Genomic DNA, 21,449 nt, shown 5'->3' with positions numbered 1-21,449 from the left:
GCAACTCAAATTTTTTAAATAGCATAACATCTCAAACACTATATTTTAATTGTTCTACCTAGTAGAGACAATTATCGCACACAATAATCCCACACACAATAATTGCACTTTTTGCAATGACATTGACTTTGATACCAATTGTATAACTGAGCGTTTGTTACTTTACCAAAAATTATAGCTGATGGTAACGGTGCAATTCTAATCTTTTAAATCGTACAACAACTCAAACATAATATTTCAATTGTTTTACTCGATATAAACAATTATTACACACAACAGCCAGCTAAATACATGTAAATTTAACTTGATGTATATTGCATGCTACTCTCATGTGATATGAGTAAAAAATATTATTCGATTTTTTAGCATATATATTTTGATTTTATTTACGAGCTGAAAACCAAATCGAAAATAAAAATTAAAAGTTGAGATAGTCTTACTCGTGTTCTACCTTTTTATGCGGGAAAAAAATATGAAAGACGACACACTTTTCCACAATAAATCTTTATGAAAACAAGAACTTCCACCGGACGCGTCTACTCTATTGCATACACTTTGCATGGTCAAATTGGACTCAACTTCTCTTTCGTTGTTCCATTTTTTTTAGAAGGGAAACAACAATTTTTTCCTCCCAAGATAAAATTGGGAAAAGATCGGTCCAGTGATGAAAATTTAGCTTAAACATAGTAAATTTTTGAAAATTATTACTTGTATATGGATGAACTAAGCCTAGAAAATTTTCATCTAAGATCAAGTGAATATTTAACAGATTCTAATGCCACTGCTTTAAAATACACACAGTTGCGATGAACAAATGTAAGAAGGACTCGATACTAATTCGTTTCAGCTAACAACATAATATGGGAGGAGTTGAACTATCGTATTGAACTCTGAACAATACAGACTATACATTGTGTTAATTGTCCCATATCGATTGGATACATAACCTTGGAGTTGTATATATGGGCTTAGACAATCCTCCCCCTTTGAGCTAGCTTTCGGGGTTGAGTTAGGTCCAAATTCCAATCTTAACATGATATCAGAGTCAGGTTTCCACCGTTATGTGTTGCACTCCCTGCAATTAGGCCGCTCCAGATGTTCATTCCTGGACGTGAGAGGGATGTGTTAATTGTCTCACATCGGTTGGATACATAACCTTGAACTTGTATATATGGACTTGGACAATCCTCCCCCTTGAGCTAGCTTAGATCCAAGTTCCAATCTTTAACACATTGCAATAAATATCTCATTGTATTTGAAATTCAACATAATATTACCGTATCGAATCGAAGCTGAATATGGAGTTACTTTAAACGTCTCACACTTAATAATATAGTTAGTATAGATATTGATATCTTATATTTCTGCTTTTTAAACTTTGTCGTACAAATCAAGAGAACTTAAATTACTACTTGAAAACGAAAAAAACCGATAATGGGTAAAACAGGGTAAATGTTATCCCACACAAGGTGAAATTCACTTGTGATGGCAACTGGATTCGTGTGGATCTCACATGGTATTCCAAATGCACAAAATTTTCGTTGGATCGTAAAAATTATTATCTTTTACGTTAAAAGTACTACTTTTCGTTAGAGAACTCAACACCGAGGGGGCAAAAAAATAAGAAACGAGCAGGAAATAACAAGAAAAACATCGTTTTTTAAAGTAGTACACTATGTCCTATACTCACGGCTAGACCTGAACCATTTGTTGCTCCATACAATATTTTTCGTTCTCACATACTACAAAGGCGTCTTTCGAAAATACCAGAAAATCGAGTAAAATTTTGAAGCACGAACTGGAGAAGAACGAGTGGAGAACTTGACCGGACTAGGAAAAAGAATGAACCCGCTAATCAAGTCAAGAAATTGAAAATACAATGGATCTCAACTCGAGTACCTGTCACGATAGACCTAGACAAAAGAATAGAACTCATTCCACAAACTTCAGCCCGGTGAACGTAAACAGCCTCCGGGAAGTAGGAACTCGAACTTCTTCGCATTTTCAATCAAATATGCAGGAATATGAACTGCAGAGGCCGACCTGGGAATTGAACCCATTTTCTTGATCAAGTCCTTGAAAGAATACTCCTCAGGCAACATATCGAACAAATCATCTCCCCGACATATGAGTTCCTGAATTCTTGAATATTTCAAAAACTCTTTTCTCCTTACCCGGTCCGCATGACTATATGCTGTCATTTTGAATGCAAATTCTCTAAGATACCGAAAGCAAAAGCTACAATGCCACCCTGCATCAGAGAAAATAACATCAGTCTGGCGAGAATGACGGTATTGGGTATGTTGGTTGTATATGTGGATGGTAGCACGCCAGCTGCTATAGTCGACTGGGAACTCGAAGGAATACATATAATTCTTCATTTCAAGATGAAGCACAGAAGGAGCCCCGTCACACCATTTCAGTAGTTTCACAGTATGGGGACTTGGGATTTCATCGGTGTCTGATATGATGAGTAGGTCACCAACTGCTATACCAGCCTGACGAAGCAGCCCATTCATGGCTATACGGTGCTCTGCTTCGAGTTTGAATGGGTCTTCATGTGACCCGTATGATGCAATTCTACCCGGGAATACCCCATGGACCACTTTTTCTTCTGCAAAAGCAAATCTCTTGCGATTTGTAGCGAAGTAGAGAGGCTTTGGAATACCTGTGAAAGTAGTATTAGCTTCCAGGATTACAAATTTATTAATATATGGATAGAGTTCGTTCCACCGAATCTCAAGCATGTCCAGTTCATTGCTGAATATGATTCCATCAAAAACTCTGCGTGGCTCTGATCTTAAGGACCAACCATGCAGATTACAAAGGTTTCCCATAGAAACATTCTCTGCATAATAATGTGGTAAGTGCTCGAATGGAGGAGGAGGATTGTCCCATATCGGGCGGAAAAAATATGAGATCTTCTGACTGTAGGCAAAAATTCCAATGACACCAATTGGTCCAAGTATTAAGAGAAGAATGAAAAGGAACTTTCGAGGAGTGCGTCTGGAGGAGAGACGGTGAGATCTTGGGGCCATGCTACAGGAGGCATTTATCAGGATTAATTGCTAACATAGAATCATGGTTCCACCAATCATGCCCTGCATGTAGATTTCAGAGTATTTTAAGAAGGTTGAAGTACAAGTAATCAGTAAAAAACTAGTAGAATCTAACATCTGGCCAGATGTTCACAAAATCAAAAGTTCAAAGAGTAACTGCAAATACATTTCACAGAAGTTGAACCAAATTAGAGCCAAGTTCCAAATAAAAAAATAATAATAATAAGACAGTCAAGTTCCAACTATAAACCACTTCTCAAATGACAAAAAAAAATTGATAGAACTCTGCTAAACTCATTTATTGAACTGAGCTTACTGATAAAAATTGTGTTGCGATACTTGCACCCGTATATCTAGCCTTGTCTAACTTTGTTGATGCATCCTGGAGATTGGACCAAAGCCACACGCCCATATTTTTCGTTCATATTTGAGGGAGGACAGAAAAAGAAAAAATCGTTGCACACAAAAAAAAGGAAAAAAAAGATGGAGATGTAAGGTGTAGGGGAGCCAAATAAAGGAATGAAATTCTATTCCTAGGTTAAAAGAATGGAGATGTATGGAGTTGAAGGAAATCAGATGCAAAGTCTGAATGTGCGCAAAAAATTACACTACTGCACTTTCCTCATTACCCGTTCCAGCCTAGTCGAGATGCCCCTATCCCGCATTGATTTATGCCTACCGAGTCCTAACTGTCTGTGCTGCGAATTGGTAGCTAGTGAAGAGGGATGTGAGAAAGGGATTGCTGCACTGATGTGTTGATTGAAGTCTCTGACATCATTGAAAATTTTCCTATGGAAATGCATGATGCTTGAGCCAACATTGCACACACACACGTTTTTTTTAAATCCATGAAAGATTTTAGTGTTGAAATTTCGTAATGAAAGTTGAAACTAGTGTCTTGCGTGAGTGGATAAAAGATGTGAGGATGTTCACTGAGGCAAACCAGAACCGTGACTGCACCGACATGCTACTTCTTGAGTTGTTGTAGCCTACAACTTATTTTGCTTGAGGACAAGCAAAAGATCAGTATGAGGAGGTTGATAGGTGTCATTTTACGTGTTTTATTGCATTAGTTTTGTGTGTGTTTGCATTGTGCATGCGTACATTTCATCCACATTTCGTTCGTTTTACAATTAGCCCATGCATATGATAGTGACTCACTTGTACGTGATGAATCTGCAGGAAAAGTGGCCGAAGAGTCGGAATCGGGACAGAAGTGTGAAGGCCACAAGAAAGTGGCAGAAGAGCTCGCGCTCGAGCGGTAGAATCTTACCGCTGGAGCGCGAGTATTGATTTACAAGACGCCTTGGACAGAAGAGTTGGCACCCGGGCGGTATAATCTTATCGCTCGGGCGCGAGATGTGCCTTCCGAAGACTTGACGCTCGGGCGGTAGAATTTTACCGCCCGAGCGCGAGTGCCGCACCTAACAAGCAGACGTACAGAGAAGTTGGCGCTCGGGCGGTAGAACTTTACCGCCCGAGCGGGACTTAATTTTGGAAAAAATTTTGAGAATCAATTCTTGCCTTCCATGAGATTTTTTTACCAAGTGAGGCTGAAACAAAAGGGGGAGGAGGAGATTCAGACAATTTTTTTTCGGCAGCCAAAGAAGAGAACAAGGAGAAGAAAGCATTGAGCAATTGCTTGGATGGAAGATTGGAAGATTTTCGGACACAATTCTTCGCACTTTCGTCAAAACTAGTATTTCTTATTTAGAATTTATCATTTAAAACATTGTTTTGTTTGTTTTTACTATGAATTCAAGTAGCTAATTTTCATATTTGTTGGGATTAAGGGGATCCTATCCCGAAACTTTGATTTTAAATAATTTACGTTTCGACTATTGATTTATTCTTGAGTATGCTACTGTTTTTCATTATGTTATTAAAGTGTAGCTAACAATAATGATCATCTCATATCGCGAGTGAGTTCGAGAGAATAGCTTTTGATAGGAACAAATAGCATGGTCGGTGGATCTACAATTTACATGGAAATATGATGTTGGATACATGTTGATAGTTATAGTCCTAAGGGTCGAAAACTAGAGGATTTCATAGATCGGCATGCGATTCACCATTGATAAATAATTAAAGAAATTTAATTACTTCACTGATTAGAATTAGTTTGGCATAGCTCGAGAGGGCGTGTTCAATTGTGTAGGAAATCCTGTCAAAAGCGTAAATCATTGTAGAGCAAATTAAGTAAATAACAAGGGGTAGATGAACCGAAATTCTCAACAAATTCATTTCTCATTGAATTTTAATCAACCATTCTAGATTATATATCTCATTATTTAATTCTTGAAATTTCTCTTTGAAGTTTTATTTAATTATAGTAGCAGAAAACAATCATTCAAATTTTGTTGCTAAGGACTTGATAACTGGAAATAATAATTGCAAAATACAGTTTCTAGTGGAACGATACTCGTACTCTAGTACATTATATAATTATTTGACATCGTGCATTTGCGATTATTTCGAGCTTAAATATTATTAATTTTGATCAAGAGTTTTACAATACAAGTTTTGCTCGATCAGTGCTCCTCAGAAGATCCAAATAAATTTGAGATTTGGCCCAACAATGTACAATGATTTTTTTACAAGCATGTCTCTATAGTTGAATGAGATTTCTTCAGAGAACAGTTGACAACAAGTAAGATCGAGGAATCACAGTTACTACCTAGGCTCCAGTGCCTCAGTGCCATTCAATTAACAAGAAAGCTTTATCAAGTAACTACTATGGCTCAGCTACAGATGTCTCTGACTTTTTTCCACCACCATACTCCATCAGCAGAGATCTCTAAGATGAACTAAACTTTTAACGAGAACTTAAACAACATAAACCACCTAACATAGATAGTAGATATAAAATTTTAAAATTGCCATCACCACTAACCTGCACTGTCAAGTAAGCCATTATTCAGTATAAACCCTTTACTTTTCTTATGGTATGAAGATAACATCCTAAGTAATCATCTAAAAATGTCCTAAATGCCTCTCAGTTACTTGAGACAATGAAATTATATTATATATTATATTCAACAAATTTCCAGACTTAGTAATGTAACCATAAAAGTGTCACACACAAAAATTTCACATATTTTTGTATTTGTACTGGAAAGGGCTAGTTCATGCAAAGCAGAATCTATACAGCAACTTAAAAGAATCCAAATTATGGATCATCGGAATGATATAGAACATAAATCAAAGTTGATGATTAAACCATCAGAATCAATGAACATAGAAATAACCGCAAACATCATATGACAAATTGTCACTAATCAGTAATCACTCATGTTATTAACTAAAATGCTTGGGTTAAACAACAATTTATTTATCACAGGAGTTCGATAAACATGACTTAGAAACAAGGATTCAATGGTAAAAAATTCACAAATATGCTGCCTGCAGTTAACAATTATATTGTTGGATCCAGGAAACTTGTCATGCGGTTTGAATTAACCTCTGTTAACTTATGACTTTAAGAACGCATACAAAGTTTAAGTTTCATGCAAAACCAATCTCTAACCATATATTGCATGGATATCCATCATTTTCATTAGGGTTAAATAATTTAATATATTTTTTAAATGATACATGAAATTATACTTCCATCCAAATATTTAAAAGTTAATCAAACTTCCCACTAGTTTAAACATGGGATTTCTTCATTCGTAGGGAATCCGTCATTTATTAACACAATACCAATACAATCAAAAGCCAACTTCTTGATCTGTCTGAAATTTAATGCGCACCCCCAAAAAAAAAACAAAAAACGAAAGATTTTAACCATATGATTCCAATTATCTACGCCATCAATCAACAGAAGAAAACAAAACTGCGAAACAGAATTATTAGGCAAAAAAGTCGACGAGTAGTTCCAATTAGGTAAGAAACGATCATTCCCCAAAAATCAATGCACAAAATCTGATAAATCCAAATAGGCTTTAACCAGTTTCACATACCTTTCATCTTTGAAATTCTATGTATCGTACGTGGAAAATACCTGACTTTTGTCGCGATAAACGTGTAGTATGCTGGAAAAAGGGAAACTATGAAATATGAAGCAATTAAGTTACAGTCTTGCAAAAGGGAAAATAAGGAAAAAGGGAGTCACGCTTGAGTTTATTAAGAAAAAGGGAGTGAATATAATTTACTTTTTTATCCTTTGTTTAACATTTTTTTAAAAACTAATTTTTTCATTAGTGTATTTTAATTTTATATATAATAAAATTTATAATTTAATTAAATAAAAAAACTCACTCGATTCAATTTTTCTATCTTTTCCGACTCAATTTTAAATTTTATTTCATTTTTTATCTTCATAAAAAATATTTTTCTTCTTAATTTTTCATCCTCTCATTTTTTGGCTAACAATTAACCACGAACAACAAATTCAAAAAAAAAAAACCATATATTAAAAAAAAAATATTTTGAGATATAAAATTTATTGGATCTCATCAGTGTTCATGACTCAAGAGTGAAAAGATTCACCCTGAATCGTGAAAGCAAAAGATGTATCACGACCCACGGCTTCACGTGAAGCACAAGTCTTCATGGGTCGTGAAGCACTTGTGCTTCACAGTGAAGCACAAGTGCTTCACGACCCAACTTTGGGTCGTGAAGCACAAGACCCAGTGTTGTGGGCTTCACGACCCAGGGTCGTGAGTTCACGACCCCGAGAGTCGTGACGTGAAGATTTCACGATACATGGCTCGTGACACGATCCATTAATTTTAAATTTTTATAATTAATAATCTTTGTTTTGTTTTAAATTTATATAACTAATAATCTTTTGTTTCTTATATGTTTACTTTCCTGCTAAATTTGGAAGAAATCAATTTTTTGAATGTAAGTTAATTTTAGGATCAAGATACGTTGAGATCTATAAGAAGCTTGTGTCATTTTTAAATGAGAAAGAGATAGAATATTTGGTGTAGTACACTCAATTTGGTAATTTAATTTTATGTGCTAAGATTATAACAATTTCAATCAAAACTGACCCGAGACACAAAATTGGGTCGAGATTATACTCGACCCACGCGACCCACCAAAGTAGGGTCGCGTGGGTCGAGATTATATATATATATAAATATATATAATCTCGACCCACGCGACCCACCCCACCAAAGTTGGGTCGCGTGGGTAGAGATGGGTATATATATATATATATATATATATATATATATATATATATATATATATAAAAATTTGCTAAAAATTTTAGTATAATTATAAAATTTGTTAATGTTTACATACAATAAACATTAATTTAATTTCATATGCTTTGACATACATTCATTACATTAAAGTGAATATGTAATGAAATTTGTTATGATTATTTTTAGTTTTATTATTATAAAATTTGTTAAGAATTTTAGTAGAATTATAAAATTTGTTAATGTTTATATACAATAAACATTAATTTCATTATTCATATGCTTCGATATACATTCATTAAAGTGAATATGTAATGAAATTTGTTATGAATTTTTTTAGTTCTATTATTATAAAATTTGTTATGAATTTTAGTGGAATTATAAAATTTGTTAAGATTTTTAGTCGAGTATAAATTCAACCCACATTGTTAAAATAAGAGATACATTCTTCTACTTGTTATGAATTTTTTAACTAACATACTTAAATTAACATATAAATAATGTTTACACAAATAAATTTTTTTATACATATTTACATTCTAATCATATATAAAGTGAATTATATATTATAAAATGATCAAAACTCAAAAATATTAAAAATTTCTACCCACTCGACCCATCTCGACCCAAACTCGACCCAAACCCTAAACCCTAAACAAAACCCTAAACCAAACCTCTAACATTATCACTCGACCAACTCTTTTTATTTTTTTATTTAAAAAACGTAAAAAATAAAAAAAAAATTAAAAGAAAGGGTCGAGCACTCTTCATTTTTTTATTTAAAAAAATTGAAAAATTAGAAGTACTCTTCATTTTTTTTATTTTTTTTTTAAAAATTTATTTAAAAAAATAGAAGTAGAAGAGTGGGTCGCGTGGGTCGTGCTCTTCGCGACCCACTCTTCCATTTTTTTATTTTTTTAAAAAAAATATAATAAATTAGAAGTAGAAGAGTGGCCCACTTTTCATTTTTTTTAACGAGCTAATTAATGATCTTATCTAACTAACCTATTCAACTCCCTTTTCTCGATTTAAAAAAGTCAAAATCCCTTTTATTTAATTAAATTTTAAATGAATCGTATATTTTTTATTGACCCCTTGCAAAAATAAGCACATATTTTATAATTTATTTAAAAAAATATATAATTTAAAAAATTGTCTCAATAGTTTTTGAGGTTTTTGAGGTGGCAAAAACTTGTGTGAGACGATCTCACGGGTCGTATTTTGTGAAACGAATCTCTTATTTAGGTCATCCATGAAAAATTATTACTTTTGAATAGGTCTCTTGTGAGACGGTCTCACGAATCTTTATCTGAGAGATGGGTTAACCTAACCGATATTCACAATAAAAAGTAATAATCTTAGCATAAAAAGTAATATTATTTATGTTTAAAATAGTATTATTTTTTTTGTGCTTAAAAACGTTATTTCAAGGTTGTTATAATAAGTTGAGTTTGTGTTTTGTAATACTGTTTCACGAGTTCATATCTATGAGACGGGTCAATTCGATTCATACATACTATAAAAAGTAATATTTTGGAATAAAAAGTTATATTTTTTCATGATGTTTGTCTTTTAACGCATTGGTAACAAATCGAGGTTAATTATACAATTCAAAAACTTGGTTAAATTTTGTTTGTAATTGTTATATAATTGTGGAGTTGGTTGGGTCGATTTTCCAAATCAAATCAAGATATAGATAGCTTCGGGTTTTGGTTTGGTATCTTATTGTTTTTGCTTGATTGATGATATTCTATAGAAAGATTTTAGATTATTGATACAATGTTTCTTCACTACATTGTCAGGATTCGCATCACTTTGCATGAGTATAAATTGTATAATTAGAATATTCTCAAAAAAAATTGTATGATTAGAATGAGGAAATTACTTCGACAATAATACCACTCATGGTAAGAAAAATCAAGTTTAAATGAAATATGCTTAAGTTGAAGGAATGTAACTCTAACTCGATTGCACAATCATTCTGGAATTTTAAAATATTTCATTCGATACGTACATTGTAATCATCAACCTTGAATTAGTACAAACATAAATAAATTTAAAACTGAACATTATAAATGTCCGTTTCTAGTAGAATAAGTGAACAAATGACCATTGTTCATGATACATAAATAGTAAACATTAATCTCGAATTAGTACAAATATAAATAGATTCAAAATTGCCTCCAAATAATGTCCCAGTTGATAGATTAAATTAGTGTTTGACCGTACTCAGAAGTTTAATCCTTCCTAACACCAACTTCTCGGGTGAACATGTTGCCCAAGATTTACTCAATGCAATTCACATGGCTAACGTAGTTTGCATGCTATACGTTAGCCATGCTATTGCGTTAACTCAAAGGTTTACTTCGTCAAAAATAAATAAATAAATTCAAAACTATCTATTTTTTCATAATTTTATCATAACATTTCTTGATTATTAAATTTAAAAAAAAAACATCGACTCGAGTTCGTTACAAACCAGACCCAAACTATGTTCAAACAGTTTTTAAGTTACAGTTCCACATTAGCTTAAACCGAAACACTCGATTCTAGAATTGTGGTCAGGCCTATAACCACAAAAGACTAATTATGCACCTGGATGTTAGAAACCGCGCACAAAATTTCATCAGGTCAACAAGCTTTTGATGAGCCAAATCCTGATAGCACAAAGCGATAATATATGAACTCAAGGATGATCTTATGATTCTAGAACAAAATTTCTCAACTCTAAAGAAATAAAGGTGAATTCAATTCCAGTAAGAAACTGAAATACTAAAATACGTGAATTTAGCAAGTAAAATGAGAAATGAATTCACACGTTTGAGTAGTTCATTTGGCATTTACAAAGAATCCTACAGTATATCATCATCTGGTTGAGGATATATTGAAGCATCCTCAAGTGGCAGAGAAGGTGGGGTTCCAGGTGGGATAGAAGCCGCGCCATTCTCACCAGCATATATACACAAGGCTTCTGCATCCCTGAGGGTCGCATCGAGATCAATGTGATCACTCAGTTCATTGATAAATTTTAGGAGTGTATCGAAATCCATTTTTTCTCCCATTATTTTAGCACGGTGTCTTTTGAGGATAGCGACACAGACATATAGGTGGAGATGCTCACTTAGATAATGGGTCCATAGTACCTCCCACATACGCATTGTCTTCTCATATTCAAACTCCCTGCAAATATTAAGAGTCATCAACTTAACAATCTGACGATCTGAAATGCATGACTGGCCACAGTATGACTTGGTTAATGCGGTACACTATATGGATTGTTAAAGACTGCAGATTAAGGTTTCTTCAATCTAGGGAATTCGAAACTTTAACTTTTGCTTTATTAGTTCCTCCTAGATGCATAAGTAACACTAATGCATTTGAATTGATAAGTTCAAATCCTTGGCTTTTATATATATATATATATATTAGGAATGTATACGTGCGATGAACGTAGATAACTAATAATGAAATATATAATAATGAGATTCAGTTAATGTTTAAAATCGAATAACATATTGTCTATGAGTATTTATCAATCTAAATATATATAAAACACAAAAAATGAAAATATATTATGACAATAAATCATATATATTCACTTATTCATATGACACTTTCAATCTGCGTGATTATAACATAATGACAGCTCTCTCAAATTAGAAAATATATTTTTCATCCAAATATAATTCACAATACAAAAATAATAAAAATAATATAATAGTGAATTTTATTAAAACCAAAATCACGATTTACTTAAATGGAGTAAACATAAACAAAATATTGTCAAATGAAATTTTCTTAATTAACTAAATTATCATAATAATGTTAAAATAAAACTACTAAAAATTTATTAAATTAAATATCAATTGTGATTTTGCTAAATAAGATAACATACAAAATTTTGTGAGACGACCTCACAAATCATTTTGTAAGATAAATCTCCTATTTGATTCACTAATGAAAAAATATTATTTTTTATAGCAAAAATATTAATTATTGTTGTAAATGCGGGTAGAGTTGACTCATTTCACGGAAAACACACTATAAACATTGATTCTAAATTTGCAAACGCGTGTAGACACATTATGATTTAAATTTTCTATGCATATAATATTTCCAATAATGTTAAATAAAAATAATAAGCACAAAACACCCGCAAACATTAAAAAATATATATAAGAAAAAAATAGTGTCACAAAAACAAAATGACATATTTAAATAAAAAAATATGATGCTTCTTAGTTCATATTTAAAAATCAATTTGTTATAAAAGTGATGTATTTATATGTAATATAAAAGACAAGAGAAAAACATTAAATATTCATTAGCGACCATGAAAAAATCAACTCATTTTAGCAAACAATTTTAGTAGTAACAAAGAAAAATCATTGGTAAATTGATGAATTCAATATGTATTAATGTCCAAAGTCATTTAAGATGTATAGAATTACCAAAAGAACCTATTAAAAAAACCATTGATTTAATGTGCTAACTTAAATGAATAAGAGTATATTAGAAAATTCACAATTAAAAGTCATATATTTATGTATATATATATATATATAGAGAGAGAGAAACAAGGCCATATACTTCAAATCTACTATTTGCATATTTATATAATGTTTGTGTTAATTAGGATGAATTTTATGTTCATCCAACAATGAAGTCATTTGATACATTGTGCAACTAATGTGCAAATAAATAAGATAAGAATTTAAAATTTGAACTATAGAGAAAAATAGATGTTGTATTGTAATTTTTTTACTATTTTGTATCATGATTTAGAACTTTTTAATAAAATTATTTTTTGATTGTTAGATTTTCATACTGATGAGATTCCAATTATTGTTTGGTACAAGCTTCTTGTTCCATTATTAATAATAAAATTATACTCAAAATTCATGAATTTAAAATCCATCTTCCCAATTACAATGGAGTTCAAAATGAAATTTAGGTGCTTATCTGAAATGAGGGAGAATTATCAAGGCTAGAAGTAAAATTGACCATGGAAAATTTTGAAAAATCTTAGAAAGTAAGCACGAGTTTAAAATGTCCGGGATTTTATCCGGGTATGTAACAATATTTCATAAGATAAAAGTAAAACATTAAATAGATAAGATTCAAAGCAGCAGTAGCACTTGCCTCTTAAACTGTATAAGAAGCCAGCGAAAACAGAAGAAATAGTTCAAGCAATCATTCTGCGCAAAATAGTTATGCAATGGGCTGTCTAACAACTCGACCAGCTGCATAAAATAGAATTTCATTTTACTCACTATATCAAAATGAAGTGCCAATTTATTGGCCATAGCGCCACACTAAAAACATCGAACAAAAATCCGAAATCATAAAAAGTAAAGTGAGGTGAATTTAAATACTAAAGCAAAATCCACAAATCTAAAACTCTTAAAGTAAATGTTTGATCATTCCTTAAAACAAATACTATATAGCAAGAAACCTATATATTTAGTTGGTGGACGTGTTTGCGTAGATTCATAAGAAAAAATTGAAGTTTTTCCCACTAATAAAAAAATGATCAATTAACTAAAAAAATAAAATAAAATTTGCAGTTTTTGCATAAACTTTAAGTATCTGAGAACAAAATGTCAAGAAGAAAGAAAATCCTGGAAAAACAAGACAACCATACTTCAAGTCTAAGCATCTGTCCTGTAGATCAAGATCATATTCCTAAAACAATCAGATGGCACTAAATTTGAAACAATTGCCAGATATAGCTCCAAGAATCGCATCAAAGCTACTTCTCATGAAACAAACTAATTTTACAGATCATGATTCAATAAACTAAATCTAAAAGGACAGCGAGATGTATAGTAAAAGAGAAAGAAAGGACCTTTGACAATGCAAAAAGTTGAGAATGCATCCCACTTTGGTCGCGATTGAAATTTGGTCCAAGGCGTTCCATGAGAGAAACAAAGCACCAAAAGGACTCGGATTCATCTCCCATGACAAACAAGATTGGGGATAGAAGATCACTCATTCCCTGAAAGTCGAACAAAAAGCTTAAGAAGCAGCAATCGGTGTAACGACTATGGCGATCACGAATAGGGTTTCACAAGCACTTGTCAGCTCAACAATATAAAAACAATCCGACTACCTGGCAATAGCCAAGATCAAAGTTGTAAAATGAGTAAGTCAGCAGAATGTCGCGCAAGAGATGCACATTGGAATTTTCATCACCATCATAGAATGAGAGTGACCGGTCAGTCCTCACCTTCAATTAGAAAATAGAACAAATTATTAATAGCATTGCATCCTGCAACGTCATGAATACATATACACATATATATACATAGATAGATAGATAGATAATTAGATACATATATAAGCCAAGAAAATTGTGTGCCGGTAGAGTGTACCACATCCTTGTCAATAAGGCCTTTCCTCTCCCTGAATTTTGTAAATCTTTTTGCCTGCTCAGGTGAAATGCTCTAAGAAAAGAAAAACAACTTGAAACTGTTAAGCTAGGTCATTAAAATAAAATAGCAAACTGTTACCAAAATTGAGATCTTAAAGAATATCAACGACCGGATTCACATGTTGCATATACATTGCTAATTATATGAATAATGTGTTAATATTTGTAAGATATATATAGAGATCAACAGAGAATTAATATTTTATGTTATAGTTTTTTAAAAATTCTCTATCCAATTATATTCACATAGATATTGTGATTACCATTAAAAAGGAGGGGCCACAACAAAACGAGAAGTTAGAAATATTCCCCCAATATGCCACTGCATCCTTTCTAGTCTATCATTACATCCCTCTTCAGTTTTAGACTTGCAGGATCATGCCTCTTAGACATTTTAACATTACATTAGTTAAGTATTCTATTGGACCCTCAAGCCATAATAAAGCAAAACAAGCCTTCCAGTTTCAATGAGCCCACCCTAGATCACTCTTTCCCATCTTGACTCCAAATCTCAGCAGTATCAGTTTAAACAAATGCCATAAATAATGAGATAAAAAAATGATGAAGATATCAGGCCATAAATAAATTACTGTCACCACTGCAGGAATGTGGGTCAAGAGATGGATAAGAGAAAACGATATATCAATCATTGATAGATATTTCATCAGAAAGTTCCACTGCGATGCGAAAATAACCAAGTAATGTGAATACGTCAATTCATATAAACAAATCATGTGCTAAATAAAATGTGCATGTGTGTGATGTAAAAGAAAAAGAAAAGGTTAATTGTTCCTAGATTACATTAAACAAGAAACAGCAGCCACATGAAGAACAATTCATGAAATAAAAGGCAACAGATGCTGAAAACAACTACTAACCTGCCACTGTTTTTTAATTGTTTCATACTCAGTTTTCTTTACTGATTTCAGGTATTCCCTCTCTGCATACGTTGAATCATATGACTGGTATGCTAATAAAAATGTCCAAACCTGTAAATGATAATAAAATCCACACCATTCACATTAAGAAACGAAATTAAAAATTCAAAAAAAATTGAAGCAATCCTGCATGTCATTTTCAATGCACGAACCATCTTTCGCATATTATGCTCAACTCCCCCATAGAAGATTCTCTTTCTAAGTGCTTGTGAATCCATTATTCGCCCTTCTGAATCCAAGAATGTAGTCCACTGCAAGTACAGATTATCCAATAGAAAATCAGGTGAAAGATGGATGCGGGCGTACGGCTAAAGTCCGACTAATAAGTCTGTTCTTTCTTTATTTCATCTTGGTGGAGCCATCTTTTGATACATTGATATCACCCAGAAACAAAATCAATCATGTGAGACTGTAACACTAAAAGCCCATTGTTACAGTTTATGGTTGTGCTATCAAGTGACATGCAATCTGGCAGAATGATGAAAGGGAGAAAAAGGCAGCAATGAGATTCTGTAACTCGGTGGAAATATCTTTATTTAACAAACTGTTTACCAATACCTATCATATATCTACAGAATAAGGTGCTCGTGCAATCAAAATATGATCATATTTACAGTCCACGGTATGTATCAAATGTTATATATATTATATATGAACTTATTGTGTAAGATACTCTAATTTAATTGTCAAGTAATCAGTGACTAAAAACTCTAAAAATAATGAGTGACAATCGGATTAACTCGATCAGGACAAAAAAATCCAAGAAACCCGATACATGCACATCTTTACCTAAACATGTGAATAAAACAAATAGCACAAAATGCATGTAACTTCAGTTCTTATTTGAACTCTAGTACGTACAAGATCACACATTTTTTGTTCATGCACAAGAAAGGAAAAAAATCAGAATACTTAATTACTTATATGTTGCACTTATGAAGTAACTAATATGCTCTATCACCACTTATTCATGCCATGCCTTAACTATTTTGAGAAAATCCACTCATAAAAAACATCAAAAAAATAAATGAAATATAAAAAGAGATTATTCATAAACAAAAATAAACAATCAGAGAACTTAGAATATTTTCACAACTGAGACAAAAAAGTGTCATGTACCTCTTCATGCCCCAATGGTGGCTGACGCGGTTTTCCCCATGCTAGCGATAATTTATCAAACTGTCGAGAAAAAAAATGTACTAAATAAAAGAGTGAAAGAAAACAAAGACGGTGAATATCTATGTAATAATAGTAGTAGTGACTTGCATATGGGCTGTGGACATGTTAAAATTGGCAACACAAGCAATTATTGACACTATCAAACTATGAAGTTTATCACGCTTTAATATTAACTTGTGAATATCCATGTAATAATAATAGTAACTTGCGTATGGACGCATTAAAATTGGCAATACAAACAATTAATGGCCATGCCCTCCCTACACTTTATTTTAGCCAAATCTCAAATATAATTTCTTTATTATTGGAGGTCCGAATGAAAAGGGTCATGCACTCATGTTATAACAAGTCAATGAAATTCAAATATCTGAGCACTAGTGTCGGTTGGTTTTAAATGGTAAAAGGAAAACTGACTTCAGAAATGAGATACACATGCATTTCCACTTTGTTTTACACTATCCTTGCATGTTTCGATGTATATCTGAAAGATTGGAACGTCATACTTTCAAGCTCTCAAGTTGTACAAGGGCCAAAATTGAAAAAAACAAATCGAGTCAGCAAGCCAAGATTTGTAATAAATATCAAATAGACCAATAAAAGAAGCTCCCCAGTAAATAAACATTGTGGATATCCAATGACGGAAAGGAAAACAGTTTAAAGTTAAAAGATGAGTCATACCAATAAAATAAAGCTGAAAGAAGACATTCAACAAAACCAGATCTCCTAATATATGCCTCTTTACAATTGTAAGCTCAATTATCAGTTATTACCAAATTGATGGCTGTTTCCTCACCAAACTAATTTCCTAGATGAGGTTATCTGTATGATTGGAACAAAACTGGAAGAAGATTTGGACACTCTAATTTGATAGCACTAGGCAGTATCTCCAGATTGTTATCTCTCGCCCAGACTCGATGATAAAAAATGCAAGGGAACCATGAAATTTCCAACAGGGAAGGCTTATACAATTGATACTCCTTTCCATAATGGAACAGCGACTCTATCAAGGGAATACGCATTGACCAAGTTTGAGCCAGCATTTGTCGTAAGATAAGACAGGATGCAAGCTTTGTACAGAATTATTGAGTGTAAACGAATTATGTTACAAATTCAGAAATAAAAACGACATTTGTGCGTCCTTGGAATCCTCCTAGATATATCTCCGAAAAGGAACATTTAATCAAATAAGGAATTCTTCATAGTTACATTGCACTAATTCAGATCCACTAAAGTTGAGTTTCTAGGAAACTGTGGAAGAGTGGAAAGGAGAAATGATGTGTTACCTCCAACGGATCAGATGCTACAGGAAATTTTTCAGATTCAGCAGATGCTGTGATAAGGTGATGATCTGGAGAAGACTGATCAAGCTTCCTCCCTTCATTAATCGAAAATCCGTCAGTATGACTATCCCGAAAGATCTGGGAAGTTGATTCTCGAGCAAATCTAGTGACAAGTGAGAATTTCTCCAAGACTTGTATTGAAAGGTCTCGAGCGGGATCATGTTGTTTCTGCCTCTGTCGACCATTTTGCTGAAAACTATCGGAGCTTTTGATGGAAACATCATTTTCTTGATGAGCACCTGAGGGGAATTCACTAGCAGCAAGAGTTGGAGACGGGGCATTTGCAACAGAAACAGCCATAGGAAGCTCCAAGGAAGACAGAGTTCGCTGTAAAAGCAAAAGACTGCTATTTATCTATCAGCCTGATTATTGGTAATTGTGTAAGCCATTTTTAATCAATAACAGGCTTAGATATATGGGGAATAAATTCAATCTGCTGCTTTGACTATCTTGTTCGGAAAAGAACAAATTACGCATTTCAAAATTCCAATTACCTACATTCAGAAAAAAATTCCAATTACCTGGAGAGGATTTTGAAAATCGTTCACGAGAAAAACATTTGCATCTTCAGCTGACCTATAAATGTAACATCAAATGAGCGACCACATACAAACAAATCAAATAAAAAAATTGCTTCCACATTTATAAGTCAACCACCATGATAAAGAAATTCTCAATTTTATTCTTTTTTAGAAAAATCAATCTCAGAAATGTAGTCAAACGTATATTTCAACATGGAAAAATGAAATATATATCAAATAAAATCTCTGTTTTCCATTCAACAAAAATATATCTTTTTATCTTCTCATCAGTTATCTACATTAAGATTAACTATAAACTCATCACACGCAGTCAACAATACAATTGCTTGACATTATTTTTTCTTCATATGAGAATTTCAACTGCAAATAAAATAACGGTATGTAGTTCAATTAAATAGTTCACAACATTATTCGCAACACTGGCAAAACCTCAAAATGACAGTTTTGGTTAACATCAGCTACTTACCTCAAGAATATCCTGGATAACATAATCCGTATCCTCAAGTATTTAGCCATCATTCAAGATAAATTCAAAATTTAACTCGAGATCATTTTTGTATCTAAACCATTCTTACACTGCTTATCACCGAGAAAATAAAGATTTGAGTACTAGAAAACTGACAATTACCAGATAAAATTAGCTCCATAGCAGGTTCAATTTTATTATGTGGATTCTATGACAAAATATATACAGTATCATACAAAAAAATAGATACTACTCTTCATCCCATTTCTTCGCTACTAAAGCATGCAGTGGTAATACATGTAACAGAGCCATTTGAATGCTTAAGGATAGACAGGCATAATCGCTTTTTATTATGTAAGAAGTTACATGAGACTTACCTCACAAGGACAACGTGCTGCTTAGCAGTTGTTATAAATTCCCTGACTCCTCCATTGTAGAAATAAAGGGGAGGAAAAGCTAGTCCTGAAATTGTTATAGGCAATGAGATATGATACGTGACTATTAACATCGAGATGAAAAAATATAAAGAAAAAATAACCCACGCATAATAACTGATTCAGCGAACAGTAGACGATGACATCTATGAAATTTATGGCATTATAAAACAATACGCCGCTTATTTACAAAAAAGTAAAATGACAACCACTCATGATTTAGAATTATAACACGAGCAAATATACGATATTATCATCATACACTTACAAGCATTAATCTCATAGATAGGATCGACTAACTGGATTACTTATCTTCAATGTGATATTCCTAAAATTATAGCCTAAATTATCCTCAATTCAATAGAGACAAATTAACTTTATCTCTAATTAATTATGGTTCCCTCACTTTTGCTCATGTGAAAACTTTTTATTTTCTGACTCCATTATAATTCGTATATGTCTGAATTCTTTAGATGTGCCCAAGTTATCTTAAATGGGCAACCTTATCTTCTGTTTTGTATCTGCCACATTCAAACTTTTCACTACAGTAATCATTTCTAACTTCATCTCATCCACTTAATTTTTACATTTCTGTAACACTGAATATATCAGTTTTCATGGTCCATTAATGACCATCACATATCACAGCCACGCGTGACTGACTAACTTGTTCGGACACAATTCTAAAAAGTTGTATCTTTCATGTTTCTTTATCAAAATTTTATATCAACATGTTACTTCGAATTCCAAATCAACTGTTCAAAACACAATCATCACACAAGAAACTTTTCATGTATTAAATTAAATTAACCACGTTCAGTATTTTCTAGCAGTCCTTGAGTAGAAAAATAGAAAAACATGAACGTGTGCTAAAAAAGTACCATTACACAATAAATAGAAGTAGTACCTGATGACATAACTACTATAACATACTGCCAGCCCAGGGTTGGAGTATGTCTACGTATTGAGTGAATATCTGAAAATGGCACAGCCCTAATGGTGTACAGATTCATATCTGCGCATGATAATTAAACAAAATCAACAAATTTCAATAAATGTGTGTGTTGCACCGTGTTATATAAGTTACAAGAACTGAGGCCCGACCTTTCTCAGACAACCTAGCGCTCGAGCTTTGGCCTTTGTAAGGAATCCATGTCTACAACGGAATTAAACGATCATTTCAAAGTCTAAAGCACAATGAAGTAGCTCGTCAAGAAAGCTCACTAAGGAAAATATCACAACAGCCAAAAAAATATAAATTCCAAGAAGTAAAAACTCCTTTTCTCCCAACATAAATAGGAAAAAAGCAATACCATGAAAAGAGAATTCCCTTGCTTGATCAACTTCAACCGGCCGCTGATTCTCTCGGAAGCATATTGGGTGGGATGAATTGCCACGTTATCCTTTGTATACACGATCTCCGCACCATCCAAGTCACTCGATGAGCTCCTTTTACCGCTATCACTCCGTTTCATGACACCAGAGGCCTAATCACAAAAACAGAGCCCAAATGAATATTGTGAAATTCCTGAATACACAATCAAGCGATCCATGCCTCAAACGGGAAAAAAGTTTTGATCATTATCAAATTCAAATCCTATGTCAATCGCCAAACCTTCCATTACTATACCCAATCATGCACCATCAATCAAACAAAAAATGAGTAAACGACACCATGCGTTAAATTGATTACCAGTTGAACCGATGCAGCATAGTCTGCATCATCCGACAGATCATGGACTTCCGTCTCGTGCATCACCGCCAATGTATCTGTGTGGGAGGGAGGAGACGTAGAATATATGGTTGATTTACTTGTAGGCGAAGGAGAAAGAAGAGGAATGAGGATGACGGGGGCGGGGTGGTGGGTGTGGGTGTGTTTGGGTGTTTCTAGTCTCACGGCCA

The 21,449-nt window shown here is 33.0% G+C and overlaps 2 protein-coding genes across 5 annotated transcripts; both read right to left on the bottom strand.

The window, feature by feature from the left end:
* Window positions 1-1,621: 1,621 nt before the first annotated feature.
* Window positions 1,622-7,137, bottom strand: LOC140818092 (uncharacterized). 4 transcript variants are annotated; one of them, XM_073177932.1, is made up of 3 exons: window positions 4,497-7,120; window positions 3,376-4,424; window positions 1,904-3,101 (listed from the first exon to the last, which is right to left on the bottom strand). In XM_073177932.1, the coding sequence occupies exon 3, from the start codon at window positions 3,036-3,038 to the stop codon at window positions 1,947-1,949; it is 1,092 nt and encodes a 363-aa protein (XP_073034033.1). In that variant the 5' UTR covers window positions 3,039-3,101; window positions 3,376-4,424; window positions 4,497-7,120; the 3' UTR covers window positions 1,904-1,946. The 4 variants fall into 4 exon arrangements, with proteins under 4 accessions (XP_073034032.1, XP_073034033.1, XP_073034035.1 ...); XM_073177934.1 differs by lacking the exon at window positions 3,376-4,424 and having other exon boundaries at window positions 5,737-5,856; window positions 7,022-7,037; XM_073177931.1 differs by having other exon boundaries at window positions 1,622-3,101; window positions 3,376-7,120.
* Window positions 7,138-10,873: 3,736 nt separating this feature from the next.
* On the bottom strand, window positions 10,874-21,449 carry LOC140818117 (uncharacterized). Its single transcript, XM_073177972.1, has 15 exons — window positions 21,241-21,449; window positions 20,861-21,034; window positions 20,652-20,703; window positions 20,455-20,562; window positions 19,491-19,575; window positions 18,627-18,681; window positions 18,049-18,432; window positions 16,706-16,765; window positions 15,739-15,837; window positions 15,527-15,637; window positions 14,590-14,661; window positions 14,328-14,444; window positions 14,064-14,213; window positions 13,354-13,458; window positions 10,874-11,391 (listed from the first exon to the last, which is right to left on the bottom strand). Exons 1-15 carry the CDS (start codon window positions 21,301-21,303, stop codon window positions 11,068-11,070), a joined length of 1,959 nt encoding a protein of 652 aa, XP_073034073.1. The 5' UTR covers window positions 21,304-21,449; the 3' UTR covers window positions 10,874-11,067.

Source organism: Primulina eburnea, chromosome 17, assembly GCF_022965805.1.
Source record: "Primulina eburnea isolate SZY01 chromosome 17, ASM2296580v1, whole genome shotgun sequence".
Classification (NCBI taxonomy): Eukaryota; Viridiplantae; Streptophyta; class Magnoliopsida; order Lamiales; family Gesneriaceae; genus Primulina; species Primulina eburnea.
The sequence above is the reverse complement of the archived record's forward strand: the minus strand, read 5'-3'. Positions and strand labels throughout refer to the sequence as shown.

Coding starts and splice junctions, on each gene's coding strand:
- LOC140818092 (XM_073177933.1), bottom strand. CDS start 3,038: ATGGCCCCAAGATCTCACCGTCTCTCCTCCAGACGCACTCCTCGAAAG.
- LOC140818117 (XM_073177972.1), bottom strand. CDS start 21,303: ATGCACGAGACGGAAGTCCATGATCTGTCGGATGATGCAGACTATGCT. Junction 18,433..18,626: donor ATTTTCAAAATCCTCTCCAG/GTAATTGGAATT, acceptor TTGCTTTTACAG/CGAACTCTGTCTTCCTTGGA. Junction 14,214..14,327: donor TTGATCTTGGCTATTGCCAG/GTAGTCGGATTG, acceptor TTCGACTTTCAG/GGAATGAGTGATCTTCTATC.